The 13,813-nt window shown below is 39.0% G+C and overlaps 1 protein-coding gene across 1 annotated transcript; it reads right to left on the minus strand.

Moving 5' to 3' along the window:
* On the minus strand, positions 1-3,235 carry tmem51b (transmembrane protein 51b). The gene is given in 5 exon segments (XM_034693941.1): positions 1-1,199; positions 1,201-1,335; positions 1,337-1,592; positions 2,822-3,211; positions 3,213-3,235. Coding segments are annotated over 5 exon segments (867 nt in total). The 3' UTR covers positions 1-1,136.
* Positions 3,236-13,813: the final 10,578 nt, after the last annotated feature.

Below are 13,813 nucleotides of genomic sequence, written 5' to 3' on the forward strand. Positions count from 1 at the left end.
TCTGGAGTTAGATTTTATTAACTGAAAGTAAAAGACATTGTTTGTCTCTTTCAAAATAAATACAGCTCCAGCAAACTTACAGCATGCAATCAGAGAAAGCAGCAGTCCATCTTTTTGTGTGTTTCGGGGGAATCGGCAGGTTCAGCAGTGAGACACTCACTTTAAGTCTGGATTCATACTTGATTAAACTGATTATGGCGTCAAAGGTTATGAAGATCAAGCATTAAAATCTTTTTGGCTGAGACTGCAACAAAAAAATGTAAAAATATGACATAATTCTGCATAACATAGAAAACATTTATTTACTACTTTTATACAAATATTACATCTTAGTTTAAACATGAAGTTAAAAGCACTTACGTCTAATCCTTTGATAGAATATTCATCATGTTTCTCCTGGTTTTTCTGTTATAAGTTGTTTGCCACAGTGGATAAGAGAGTTTGCAGTAAGTTCACAGTTGACATCACATAGATGCCATTTGATTTTCAAGAACCAGGTTGTGTAAAACAGTACACTAAAAAACTACAAAACATTTTTTAACTAACAGCTAATGCTCACACTTGTTGGCAGTGCATTTTTTTTCCATTACAAAAGTTATAAATCATACAATGGATTTCTCTCCAAAGTCCCTGTATGATACTCGATACCATATTAAAATCTCTCAGGCAATTATTTTCCCTTTTCCCCTTGAATTACAACATAAGGTCTACATTTTCAAAACAATTCAGAAACAATGTAAGGCAACAAAAATAAATCGTGATGGAGTGAAAATTAACGAGATGTCCATTATCATACATCTGTCCTATTAAATAAAAGTGAAATACGGTCCTGTGTGTAGTATAAGTTATTGCATGATGTTTAATACAAAAGCTCAACTCTAACAGCTGAGCCTTTCACACTGACTTTATATGCATTACAACAGAATAAATATGCCTGTGACAAGCCTCAGGGATAATGAACAAGAGATCCACTTCAGAGATACTCTTATTCCAGTAGTGTGTCTGTGTGGCCTCCATCACACAGCTCACAGCCACGTTTAACCTACTTAATAACCAACCTTGAAAGTGGTGTTATCATTAGTCAATTTCACACAGATATTTTTATTCATCTGGAGCAAGGCAATAAGTGGGAGACTCTACTCTAACTCAGGCATCTTGTTATCATACTGTGGTGGAGGAGTGATGGGTTCAATGGTCATCTGGATTCTGTGTGGGGCTGTGGATTTGGAGGCGGAAGGCCTTCAGGTGCAGCTTGTCCGACTTGACCCTCCTCACTCGGAGGGGCCTCAGTAAACGGCTGGCCCGGCTGCTGCTGCGGGTGGGCAGGCTGGGGTTTTGGTGTCAGGGCAGGATGGTCAGGCTGGGGCTCTGCAGCGGGTTCAACAGCTGCTGGTGTGGAATCATTGAGTGGGGTCTCCTCAGTGGGGTTGTTATCAGGCTCTGTTCCCTCGTTTTCCACAGCGGCTATGATGTCCTCGTAGGATGGCAGCTGGGAGGTGCTTTGGCGAAGGTTGCTCTGGCGAACCGGGTAATCTTCACTACTGACGACCTCCTCGTAGCTCGGCACGGTGTACGAGGTTGGGTCTGGAGCCCTGCAAAAGGTTGCAAGAAGTGAACCCCGGTGAGAAAACTCAGTATGAAATAACACACAGGAGAAAGTGATCATATTCTAAATGTTTACAGTCATGTTTGAGTCCAAAATTCTCCCTCTTTAAGATCTATTTTAGTCTAAAGAACCCTCCAGAAAGTCTCCATAGCTGCTCAATGATCCACTAAAAGTGATGCTAATTATGTTTATCTGCTGTTTGGTGCAGTCCGCTGAAATGAGTTCAAAAACTACAAACCAGATCAAAACAAAGCAAATAAAACAAGTTTCAATCCATGAAACTCAAACACTGAGCTGCAAGAAGCTGAAAAGTGTCACAAAAATCCTAGTCTGTGCTTGTTCTCTGAAGGGTTATCAATATTAGCCAACCCGTCCCATTAAGCATGCTTTCCTGTTAACAACATTAACGCTATTTTGCTCATCCTCAAGCCTGTGAGGATCTCAATTTCTTAGTTCAAATTTGGTGACTGATTTGCAACAAGATATTCCCTATGCAAGTAGCCCCAGATTTAAAAATACACAGTATACGGCATGTTTCAAATATTAGAAGTTACTTCGTAGATTGTGTGCGAATGTAGCTTTGTTGAAAATGTTTTGATTGAAAAAGATTTTGGACGTAATAAAAGAAAATAAAAAATCTGTGATAATTGATGGTGTCAGTGTGTCGCCTTTTGAACTCTCTGAGGTGGGACCAGATAACCCCAAAGTAAAGAATTTACAGATTACAAAGCGGCTTTAAATAACATAGGGGTGAAAAGTAACTACTTACATTAAAATTGTTGTAAGTCTGTAGCTTTTGCATTAACATGGCATCAGTTACTGAGTAAAAGATATACAATCTTCCCATCAATTGCATGACTGCCAGTTGATTAGATGATGCCTAGCAGACAGTGAGCCAACATGTAGCGGAGGAGAACATGCATGCATGCTCATTCTTAAATCACAACAGGACAAACTTTAGGAATAAATTCACAGATTTGACTGTCACTGGGTCAGTAACTCATCAGCCCAACGACACTTACAACTAATGAAACACTTACTTCAATCATAATAAGGTAGCGACAAATAGTACTCTTTCTACCTGATTAAATAATTAAAGACCAACAAAACAAAAATTTCTGTGATTTAAATTTCAGAATATTCAAAATTAAAGTAACACAGGTGATTTAATGTAAGACAGTTTAGATAAACTGGTACATAAAATATGTTACGCACTCTTCCTGCTCCCCTGCTACGTGGTCCTGGAAGGCTCCTGCGGCTGCCGGCTGGGCAGTTACGTTTCTTGCTCTCCTCTTGCTCCTCACACCAAGACAAATGGATAACAGCAGCATGGCTACCCCAACTCCAACCAGCACCATAGCCACTGATGAAGAATTTGTCTTGTCTTTGTCCTTCTCATCCTCTTCATCATTACCGGGTACAGTGGTGGAGTTGCCAGATGGAGTGGATGAGCCGCCTGATGCCTCTCCATCCGTTGGGATCACGGTCCACACAATCATTACGATACCCAGAGCAATGAGCCCCACCCCCAGAGCGCACAGGGCATAGTGAGCGCCTGATCCGCTACCCTCCGAGCGGGAGGATCTGTTGGAGCGGTTTTTTTCTGCATAAACCCCGACTGGAACACATCCTTGCTGGATAAACTGCAACAGACAGGACCAATACAGAGAGAAATGAGGAGGAGACACAGCAAAGCTTCATTACTGTAGTGATCCAAAGATGATTAAAAGGAAGTTATGTAGTTATATTATGACATCAATCACACCTGCCTCTCTTCACTGGTTGCTTTTTCAACTCATGCCGAATGGTGATCTCCTTGTTTTTTTTATACCTCAGTGACAAATGATTTTTTGTGAGTTACACCACATAGTATTTTACTTTTCAGGAAGTTAATGTAGTGTTGGTACCACACCACTTTATGCAGCTCTGCATAGCAGCATATAAACACACAGAGAAAACCTTTGCATAATGCTCTCAAGAAGAAGTAATCAACGATGGTTCATTCTTTAAAGCTCCTGTGAGGAACTTTTTTGTGTCAATATTGGCGCCCTCCTGTGGACAAAGAAGTAACTCTATGCCTTCTTTATCTTGTTCTTTACATGCGTAATAATTGTTTTCTGATGAAAAACATCGCCCTGCTGCCATTAAACTGTCAGCCATATCAGTACGGGATTCTTTGCTGTGGAAAATGTCACCAGAAACCTGTTTCAGAAGTGTGCTATTCATCCCACTACCTGATACCTAGCTAGCGGCAGTGTGAACAGGCACTACATTTTTTCTATAGATATTAAAAATGTAGCCATTGATGGTTTTGTTTACATTTTAAGGTCATGTTAAGGCATCAGTATTAATTTCAGCCTGTTTCATAACTGGCTACACACTCCTCACAGAAGCTTTAAATCCATAGTTTGGTGTTTTTGAATTGGGGTTGTATGAGGCATAGACATATGAAGAGTAGACGCAGCATCAACCGCTACTACCTATTGGTGCTGACGAGCCGTGGGGCCGCCATCTTGGTCCGGTCAAGTGCAATACCTACAGGGGGTGCCTCTCAGCTCGGTTCCTCTATTGAGAACCTGGTCCGAGTATTGGTATTGAAGCTATCAACCTATAAGGCAGGGTTATTTGTATGGCTATATAGAAAAGATTCTCAGTGCTGCACTCTGCAGTCATACAGCCACTTTGATTGGGACTGTTTTTGTGGACGCAACATATACATGCTCATCAGCCTCCAACCGCTGAAAAACTGGTAGGCAGCTCATGTATATCAGATTATAATAAGCATGGAATAATGGATGTAATTGTTACTAAATTGTTGTATTTTATCAAAAGCATAAGAGCAACAACAATGTGATATCTGCATTATATATCGGCCATCAGCCAAGCTGCTCACTAAATATTGGCATCAGTAGGATTGCAAAGGGGTGGGAAATTTCAGTTAAATTTCCGGAAAGTTTCCAGTAAATTTCCATGGGAAGTTAAGCTGGGGAATTTTAGAAATATTACAAATTGGAAACTTTCCATAGGAATTATGGGAATTAATGGGAATTGAGGGTAATTTAATGGAAAGATATCATATCCGAGCATAAATATTTGTTTTGTTATAAGCAGACATCCATCCAAAGTAATACAATTAAAACAGATTGATTTGTAAGTAGAACTTTATCAAGTGATAAATATGTTTTGTATTTTGAAGAACAAAAAAAAACATGAATGTTGAGTTAAATATTACTCATCCCTCCGACCCAACCGATTCAAAAATTAACAAAAATGCAATCCATACAAAGTTCCATTCAAAATGTTAAATGGAAAGAGCCCCTTGCCCTCCAAAAAAGTCCCATTCAACATGCAAATAAAAAAGCATCTTCCCTCAAGCTGCTCAAGCCTCTGCAGGATTCTAGAAATCATCTGTGCATGTGATGGAGGAATGCACAGTGCATGTAGGGGGCGTGGTCTCAATAGTCCTGCATAAGCAGTGTGCTATGTCTTTGTGATTGAGGAATAGCATAGACATTCAACTGTACTTGCATGAAATCTGGGTGTTTTAGTCAGGATTATGCTAAAATATATATTTCCCAACTTTATTTAAGTTCCCTATTAAGAGCCAACCTTCAATTTAGTAAATTCCTGGTTTATTCCCATACATTCCTGTTAATTCCCATGGAAAATTTCCAACTTTGAAAATTCCCAGAATTTTGCAACCAATCAGCACTGGCTGTTGAAAGACTGATATCTGTCGACCACTAATCTTTGAGATCAAAGCAACATCAACGAACTATGAAGTGTTTTGTTGCGGCAACGAATGTTTAACTCTCAGTACGAGTGTTTGCTTAACTGCTGAATCTCTCTTTTGTCACTGGAAACAAATGTGTCTGTAGCAATGAATTTATGAGTTACTTTGTGTACCCTTAAAACAGAAAAAAAATGCTGACACTGCTTTAACTTTGAGCAAAAAGTAATAAGAGAGCAGGAGAACGAGTTATCCAGAGATCATGTGGTGTGGTGAGCAAACAAGTTATAACAAAACAACAAGTGCTGTGGAAGGTCCACACATGTCTTGACATGACAGACATGCCCCGAGAGACAGTATCACCGAGAGGAATGACTCGCACCCAGAGGAAGGAATGAAGCAGAAATATTCTATATTGTTGAAAGAAAACATTGAATAGGAGAGTAGGAAAAATTGGTGATAGGCAACAGAAAATATTGGAAATTAGATTAGATAGAAATAAACAGTTAATTGTAGTTCAAGACAACAACAACCAAAAAACCCCACATTAATTGGTGATTTAGCGCCATTTATATAAAGAATTTTTTTTTAATAGTATAGTTTGTGTTTATGTCCCTATACATTTCCTCCTCCATAACAGTCACAACAAATCAAATGAGTGTGAAAAAAGATCTATTTTTATCATTTCTGTGATGATCAAAATCAGACCTAAAAAATCTTACATCTGTGTGAAACAGGTGCACACCAGACAATGCAATGCTGGGCCATCCATGGAAATTACTGTGTATTTAAATGCATTATGCTATACATTTATATGCTGGGGAAATGTAGGAGGAATGTTCAATCTTCTATTCCAGTATGTTGCATTTTGATCCAGTATGTTTGGCACTTCAAATCTTCCATGACAATCTAAAATGTTAATTGTGCATCACAGGAACACTATGCCCTACAAATGTCTGGATACATGTCGTCTTTGATCTAACTGTGAATCCTTGTAAACTTAGTGCTCACAGTTTGCAGGAATTCAACACATGTTTTGGAATGACATAATTCTTCCTGGGCACCTGTCTACCAGGTGTGCAATTCACAGCACTAAAATTAAACAACTTTACAATGTCAACTGCAAATAACACCTCATAGCTTTCAAGTCCACAGTGATGGACATAAACTAGATAACTCAAGACTCAATGTAATGTATATAATATCTAAAGTTGGGTTTTGCGATAAGATATGATATTTGATCGAGAAAGGATCAGAATGTGTCCAAAATCTGCAAATTCAGAGAGATCTCGGTATCATCTGCTGCAGTTTTATGCTCATACACTGACGCTTGTTGACATCCTTTAAAATGTACAGACCCAGATCTCTGATGCAGACCACAACCTAAACAAATAGCATGTCCGCCACATTGAGTGAATCCACTGCATTATCCGTCTCAGATCCGTCACGGCACCGGATCTGATAGGTTTCTATTCTGATAGGTATATTTTTGATGGATGCCGGAGCACGACACATGAATATGCACAGAGCAGATCGAGCGGGACAGGAAGTCAGGCACCAAAACAAAATTAAAACATCCTGCTAATTTTCAGAATAAACCACTCTGTGTTATCACCCGATCTTATTTCACTTAACTACGACAACAAACTGTCATTTTGAGCGGAGACAGGCCTGGAATCATCAGGTCAGAGGTTTTCAGAGGCCACTAAAGACAACATGGATAAAGAGAGGTGGAGAATAATCGTTGATTCAGTAGTTACCGTGGGAAAACCTCGGTCACATGACTCCAGCTGTCCGGCGGTCCTGCTCTGTGCTGCGTTCTGAAAACGCAACCGATGGGTGTTGACGGACGAGAGAGCACAGAGCCGGACCGCAGCTGATGGAGACAGACAGGACACGGATCTGATGGAGTCTCGTGTAAGGGTTATAGGTTGGTGTCAGATATGCAGTGCACTGCGAAAATGGTAAACACCAAGACAAAGTGTCGCTCTATTTAAAGAAACTAATCCCTCACTGAAATGATAACTAACTATTACTTGTTCATCAGTTAAAACAATTCAAGTTTAATTTCAAATTTAAGATGGTGTTTAAATGCTTACTTCTGTCAGACGTGAATCACTCAGAGTGTAACAGCGCTACTAGAGCGAGGTGATTGAATTAGCATGGGTACTCTACTGTATGGTTATGCAGACGTTTGTTTCATGCTTGACCGGTTGATGATTTCTTTCTGTTTTCAGTTAGACTTAAAGGTGACATATTATGCTCTTTTCATCAACATATATTGGTCTAAGAGGTCCCCAAAACATGTCTTTAAAGTTTATTGCTCATAAAAAACACTTGAAATCAGATTTTGGCATGCCTGTAACCCCTCTTTTTCAGCCCTGCTCAGAACAGGCTGTTTTCTGTGTCTGTGCCTTTAAATGAGAATGAGCTCTCTGACCACGCCCCCTCCGGAAGTGGGATGTGCCTCGGCTGTCCAGCACGTTGATCTAATGTTTACATGTTGGCTGAATATACACGTCTGCTCACAGACCCGCGTTACTTCAACCCCTCTAAATCTGATCCAGAATCTGATCCTGACGGAGAGGCGCCTGCAGCAGGTACCTTTCTGAAGGCATTGGTCACAGATTTAGTGTTTCTTGTTGTTTTATTTGTCAGAATGTCGACGTATGTCTTGGTACACAGCTACGAAACATGTAGCTATGTGGCTATGCTAACTAACGCTAGCACTTTTCCATGAAAAATAAAAATCATCCACTAGATCTTCAAATCTGCAGACGTGGGGATTCAAACTCGACCTTTGTGTTTATTAAGACAGCCTACAACTAGCATGCCTCCCTCCTAAGCTCCTTGTTAGCACACATGTGTGCAGGTAATGAAAAACGGAGGAGGAGTTGAGCTTGTATTTTATACAGTCTATGGGCTGAACAAGCTCCGAGCTCTGACTTCCGTTACAGGACCGGATGCGTTGTGACGGATGAAAAACACTGAAAACTGAAACTGTCATTCAGCACACATTTATAGAAAGGTGGAGAAATCAAAACAGGGGCAGAATGGATTTTTTTCATTTTTGGGGGGTTTGTAGAATGCCAGGGACACATATTTCGGTAGAGAACCATTAAAAAGTCAATTTTGCATGATATGTCACCTTTAAGACTACCTTGTACCTTTTTTTTGACAAGATCACTAGATTGACATGCAAATGCTGTTGAGTTGTGCTATTTATTTTGACCTGTGCTGCAGACCTCTTGGCCAGGTCGCTCTTGATCTCAAGAGGTCTCATCTGGTTAATAAAGGTAAATTATATTGATTTAAATCTAAGTAGAAAGTGAAATTCATACTGGAAGTACCTGCCTTCGTTATTAAAGTGAATAGTTACACACTGAATGCTGCCTCAGAAACAAAGTGAAGTAAATAGACCAATATGTTAGCTTAACAAGCTAGATGTTCTCTAGCAAGAGTGCACTTAACCTGAGTGTTTTAGTTTACCTTCTCAAGCCATTGTTAATTGTTGAATTGAGCAAAAATGTCTAATACTGAGTGTTCTTCAAGTCTTATACATGTCAACATTCTTGTTTCATGACATTTGTATATGGCATGAGTTAGTCAAATTGCACAAGGAGATTATATCTCTCCAAAAAGTACTTTGGCTTAAAATGTCTATTATTCTTCTTCCTTGAGGACCATATATATTTAAACAGGAATTAATTCTGTATACCCGGTCAGTAACTTGCAACGTAGTTTTGACAATAAACATGAAAAAGAATGGTGATAACATAGACTTTCTTTTTGCCGTATCGCCCACCCCTAGTCCAAGGATTTTTTCTCTTTAAAGTTTTATATTCTTGGTTTTCATTTCAACCACATGGTGAAAACATAGACTTTATAAAATATGGACGCAGTATACGTGATGTCACCCATCTGTTTCTGAAGCGCTGTTTTGAGGCCAATCGTCGGCAGGACCCATATTGCTGCTGTTGAGCAATTGTAACGTAAAGAGGCAGGCTTTGAGCCTCCTCGCCAACAGCTACAGTGTTCCTGCCTGTCTATCAGTCAGCTGTGCCTCTCATTGGAAGACTTGTAATCTCAATATCTTCGAAATTTCTGTGTTAGAAAAAAATTCACCCCCTACAGTGTGTTCCGATCGAGAAATGAGCTATCCAGACTACACTCGTCTTTTGTACAGGCTGTAAACATGTTTATTTCTGCTGCAAAGATCGTCTTTTTTTGAATTGGTGTGTATGTGATTTCCAGTACTTCCGGAGCCAGCTTCAAGCGGATCCTCGATGAACTGCAGTTTTTAGCACTTCCGCATTGGACTCATATTTTTAGACCAGAGGTTTACACTTGGGTGAAATGCAATCCTATGCATGACAACAGACAAAACAGTGAACGTATTATGCAGAAAAAGTGAATGAATCTTGCATCAAGCAACCGTTGACGCTGTACTCTGACGACAAATTGATTATGGAGTTGAACGATGATGACAGATACAGCCAGGTAATTTTCCTTCATGTTCAAAAGATCGAGATATTTAAAAATGACACACAGCTGAATGAAGGCCAATTAATTAGTCCAACCCTTGAACAAAGTACACCCTGCAATTAAGTGTATGTCATTTTGTTCTGACACAGTCAAGTCGGGATGGGCAGGGAGGCTGGAAATTATGTTAATATACTTGAGCGACGATGAAAACCTTGTCATGGATAGAAAGGGGCTGGGAGGGCTGATGACTATCTGATTTAGTCTGTGGAATATGTTACTGATGCACTTATTGAAACAGGTGTTCCCTTCCATCCGGCAGACAATTAACTTGTCTGCTTTTATGCTATTTCAGACTGTTAAATGGAGCCTTGACACTGTTGGCCCACATGCTGAAAGACATTCAGCTTGCTGAAAGACATTCAGCTTACTGAATAAAAACTGCAGTTAGGTAATAATTTGATATTACTGTCTATGGCCTTTAAAACAGCACCAACAGGGGGGTTAGAAATGCTTACATGATACTATCATCAGAGGTGAATCTTAGAAACTAGTCTTCTATTTAAATGTGGGCCAAATACATGACATATACATTTATTCCTACTTCCCCTCCAATATTCTAAATGTGCTAACTTTTTATTTCATTTATACATTCTTTTATTCAGATTTTTTATTTATGTGCATATAATCTGATTATTATCATTTACAGAAACAACAGCAATTTAATCATTTATGTGCGATACCCTAAAAGCTACTAAAAAGTTATCAATTCAATCATGTTTGACATGAAGTTGTTCTAAAAGGAGCAAATATGAGTGTAAGAATAATGTGAGTGTAAAACTAATGTAAACCCTGAGAAACTGAAGTTGGGTGTCTTGTTTGCTGGTGCTCATCTTTTTTTTTTTAAAACCATGTTTTTATTAGATTTTCAGAAAGTTTTACAGAGCGTAAAGAATAAGTCAGACAGAAAAACAAACAAACAAACAAACAAAAAAAAACCACAAAAAAAACAAAACAGGGCTTACATTATTCTACATGGCATCACTAGCACAATATTTCTTAAGAAAAATCTTTAAAGAGAGGTAAGTGGTGAGCAGTAAAATCAGACACTGTCAGGTACTCTGTCCAATTGGGCAAGATAATCAGAAAAGGGCTGCCAGATGTTGAAAAATTTGGTAAGATTGCCCATCAGGCCATACCGGATTTTCTCCATGTGCAGTACACAGGTGAGGTCAGACAGCCAGGTCTTGAACTGGGGCACAGTGTCAGACTTCCAGAGATTTAATATCACTCTCTTAGCAATTACCATACCATACATGATAGTGCTCTGCACAGAGAGACTTTGATTATATAAAGATGGAGAATACCCAAATAATGCTATCTCAGGGTCTGGTTTGAACACACAGCCATACATTCCAGAAAACCAGTTGAATATCTCACACCAAAAGGTATACAGCCTTGGACATGTCCAAAAAAGGTGGGCCAGGGAGCCCTCAGCAGACTTACAGCGATTACACAGAGAAGAGATTGTGGGAAAAATCCTATGCAATTTAGATTTAGATAATGGAGCCTGTGTATTACTTTAAATTGTATTAACTGGTGTTGAGTATTAATGGAACATGATCGGATTCTGCTAAGGCTCTCCTCCCACACGTCATCATCAATCTGTATCCCCAGATCCTCCTCCCAGGCACTTTTCAGGTGGAACGTGGCAGAATTTACTTGCTCAGAAAATACCTTCACAAAGTTTGAAACTAAATTTCTTGAATCGGGTGGGACCAGCAATAGCTTGTGAATCCTTTTTTCTTCCGGGAGAGACTCAAAGTTAGGCACACACTGACGTACATAGTTCCTTATTGTAAATAACGGAAAAAATGTATAGAAGGAAGAGAGAACTTGTTTTTAAGCTGATTAAATGAGGCAAATGTTTAGCGCTGGTGCTCATCATTGAACATTTCAACAGTGCTTATTACCTGAAGTCAGGAGTGACAATAAAGAAAACAGAGTTTCAAGCATGTAACAAGAGACTGGGGGATCTAATTCACGTTGATTTTGTGTTATATTGCATATTGTAACTGATGTGTTAAAAATATTGTTCTTATTATTACAGCTTTATTCATTAGCTCCAATTCATATACACATTCATTAAGGACTTAAAAAAAACCTTCATTTTAGTAAAATATATACGCTCTGATATTAAATTAAAAACAATGTCCTAACATCTTTGTGACATCCAATCATTCATGAAGTAATGATGGGTGACTGAAGTTTTAAGTGCCACACCAATCCCCGGGTCTCACATGATTTTATTGCCACTAATTTTGGAAGTTGTGTAGGGCACAGGAAAGAAAAGGGATGGACCACTGCATCATTACTTTGGTGCATATGATATGATTGTTTGGCTGAACTACTCTGTGTGTATGTATGCACCTGCCTCAGACATCATCACACATATGTTCTGTAGATGTGATGAATATATGACCACATGTACTTTATTGTCATCATTATTAAAGTTACAGCTTTAATAATGGTATTGTATTATAGTTTCCACTGCATGCTTCCTCACTGTGTCACATTTAATGGCTGCTTTCTGATCGTACATCAAGGCATGAATAAGCCGCATGTTGGTGCTGGACGGTGTCACATGGGTGTGTCATGTTAAACATTAGTGTAGCTCTAACACTAACAAAAGCTGTCCCTCCTGTTACAATCAATGTTAACTGCTGTTTCTATCAGACTCCTGATTGATGTAAGGTTAAACCCGTGGAAAAGTAAAGGTGCTGGAAAATACTTAAAACGTGTATGAGTGTGTTCGTCCTTCAGCAGGTCCTTGCTTGTAAAGTATGGGGGACAGTCCCCAAAGTTGAATCTCTTGTGTGAATAAAACTTTCGGAACAATCTAACAATAAACCGGGCAAAAATGATAAATGTACACCCACCATCAACAAGCTTTAATCCATGTGAGACTACTCTTAGTGTTTGGTGGTAAATGTGATCAGAAAGAGGCCTTACCTTTTCGCCGCTCAGTGTCCAAGGACTTCCCTCTTCATCGGGGAGTTACCTGAAGCACGCAGGTGTTTTCAGGAAGATCACAGAAGAAGGAGACATACACGTCTAATCTGCGCGTGTCCCCCGTTCCACACAGATTTGTGTTTTAAGGTCACAAAGAAAGCGATTAGTTTTCAATTATTTATTAGCTCTTCAGATAAAAACACTGTTAACAGGAGTTATGTTCAAACTCCAGTCGTAGTGAAACCTCCTCTCTCCCGGGTTGTAAAGGGTGTTTGACCGGTTTCCGCTTGGTCCTAGCGCTGCCCCGGTATGACTCCTCTGAGGGGACAAATTTGTGGGACAAGGGCATTCCCGGAAACTGTGACAAAATAAAGTAATAATGGATGAAAAAATAAGAATAAATGCAGAATAAATAAAAAATAAGAAATTGAAGTACCACATGGCGGACTATTTATTTTTGCAACGTACAGTTGTGCTCATAAGTTTACATACCCTGGCAGAATTTGTGATTTTTTTGACTATTTTCAGAGAATATGAACGATAAGAGAAAAACTTTTTTTTCACTCATGGTTAGTGGTTGGGTGAAGCAAAATATGTATCAATCAACCGTGTTTACTCTTCTTATATCATAAAGACAATAGAAACTACCCAAGAAACCATAAATTCTGCCAGGGTATGTAAACTTATGAGCACAACTGTATATAACACTATGATATTGTATAAGTCAAGGGGAAAAACGGCTTTAACTGCGTCAAGTTTACCCTTTTGTATCAACAATTGTATTCAACTATTTGAAATACAATGGTAACGTGGATTGAGCTGGAACCAAGGCACACATACTGTATAGAATTGTACTGCTGCTATTAGATTGGAGTAGATCATGGTGCAAGTTTGTTTTGTTTTCTGTTTTGTTTCTTTTGCTGTTGTTTTTTTCTCCAGTAATTATTAGTTAATTGTGTTTATTTTTATCTATCTATTCATTT

The sequence above is a fragment of the Notolabrus celidotus genome, chromosome 1 (assembly GCF_009762535.1).
Source record: "Notolabrus celidotus isolate fNotCel1 chromosome 1, fNotCel1.pri, whole genome shotgun sequence".
Taxonomy (NCBI): Eukaryota; Metazoa; Chordata; class Actinopteri; order Labriformes; family Labridae; genus Notolabrus; species Notolabrus celidotus.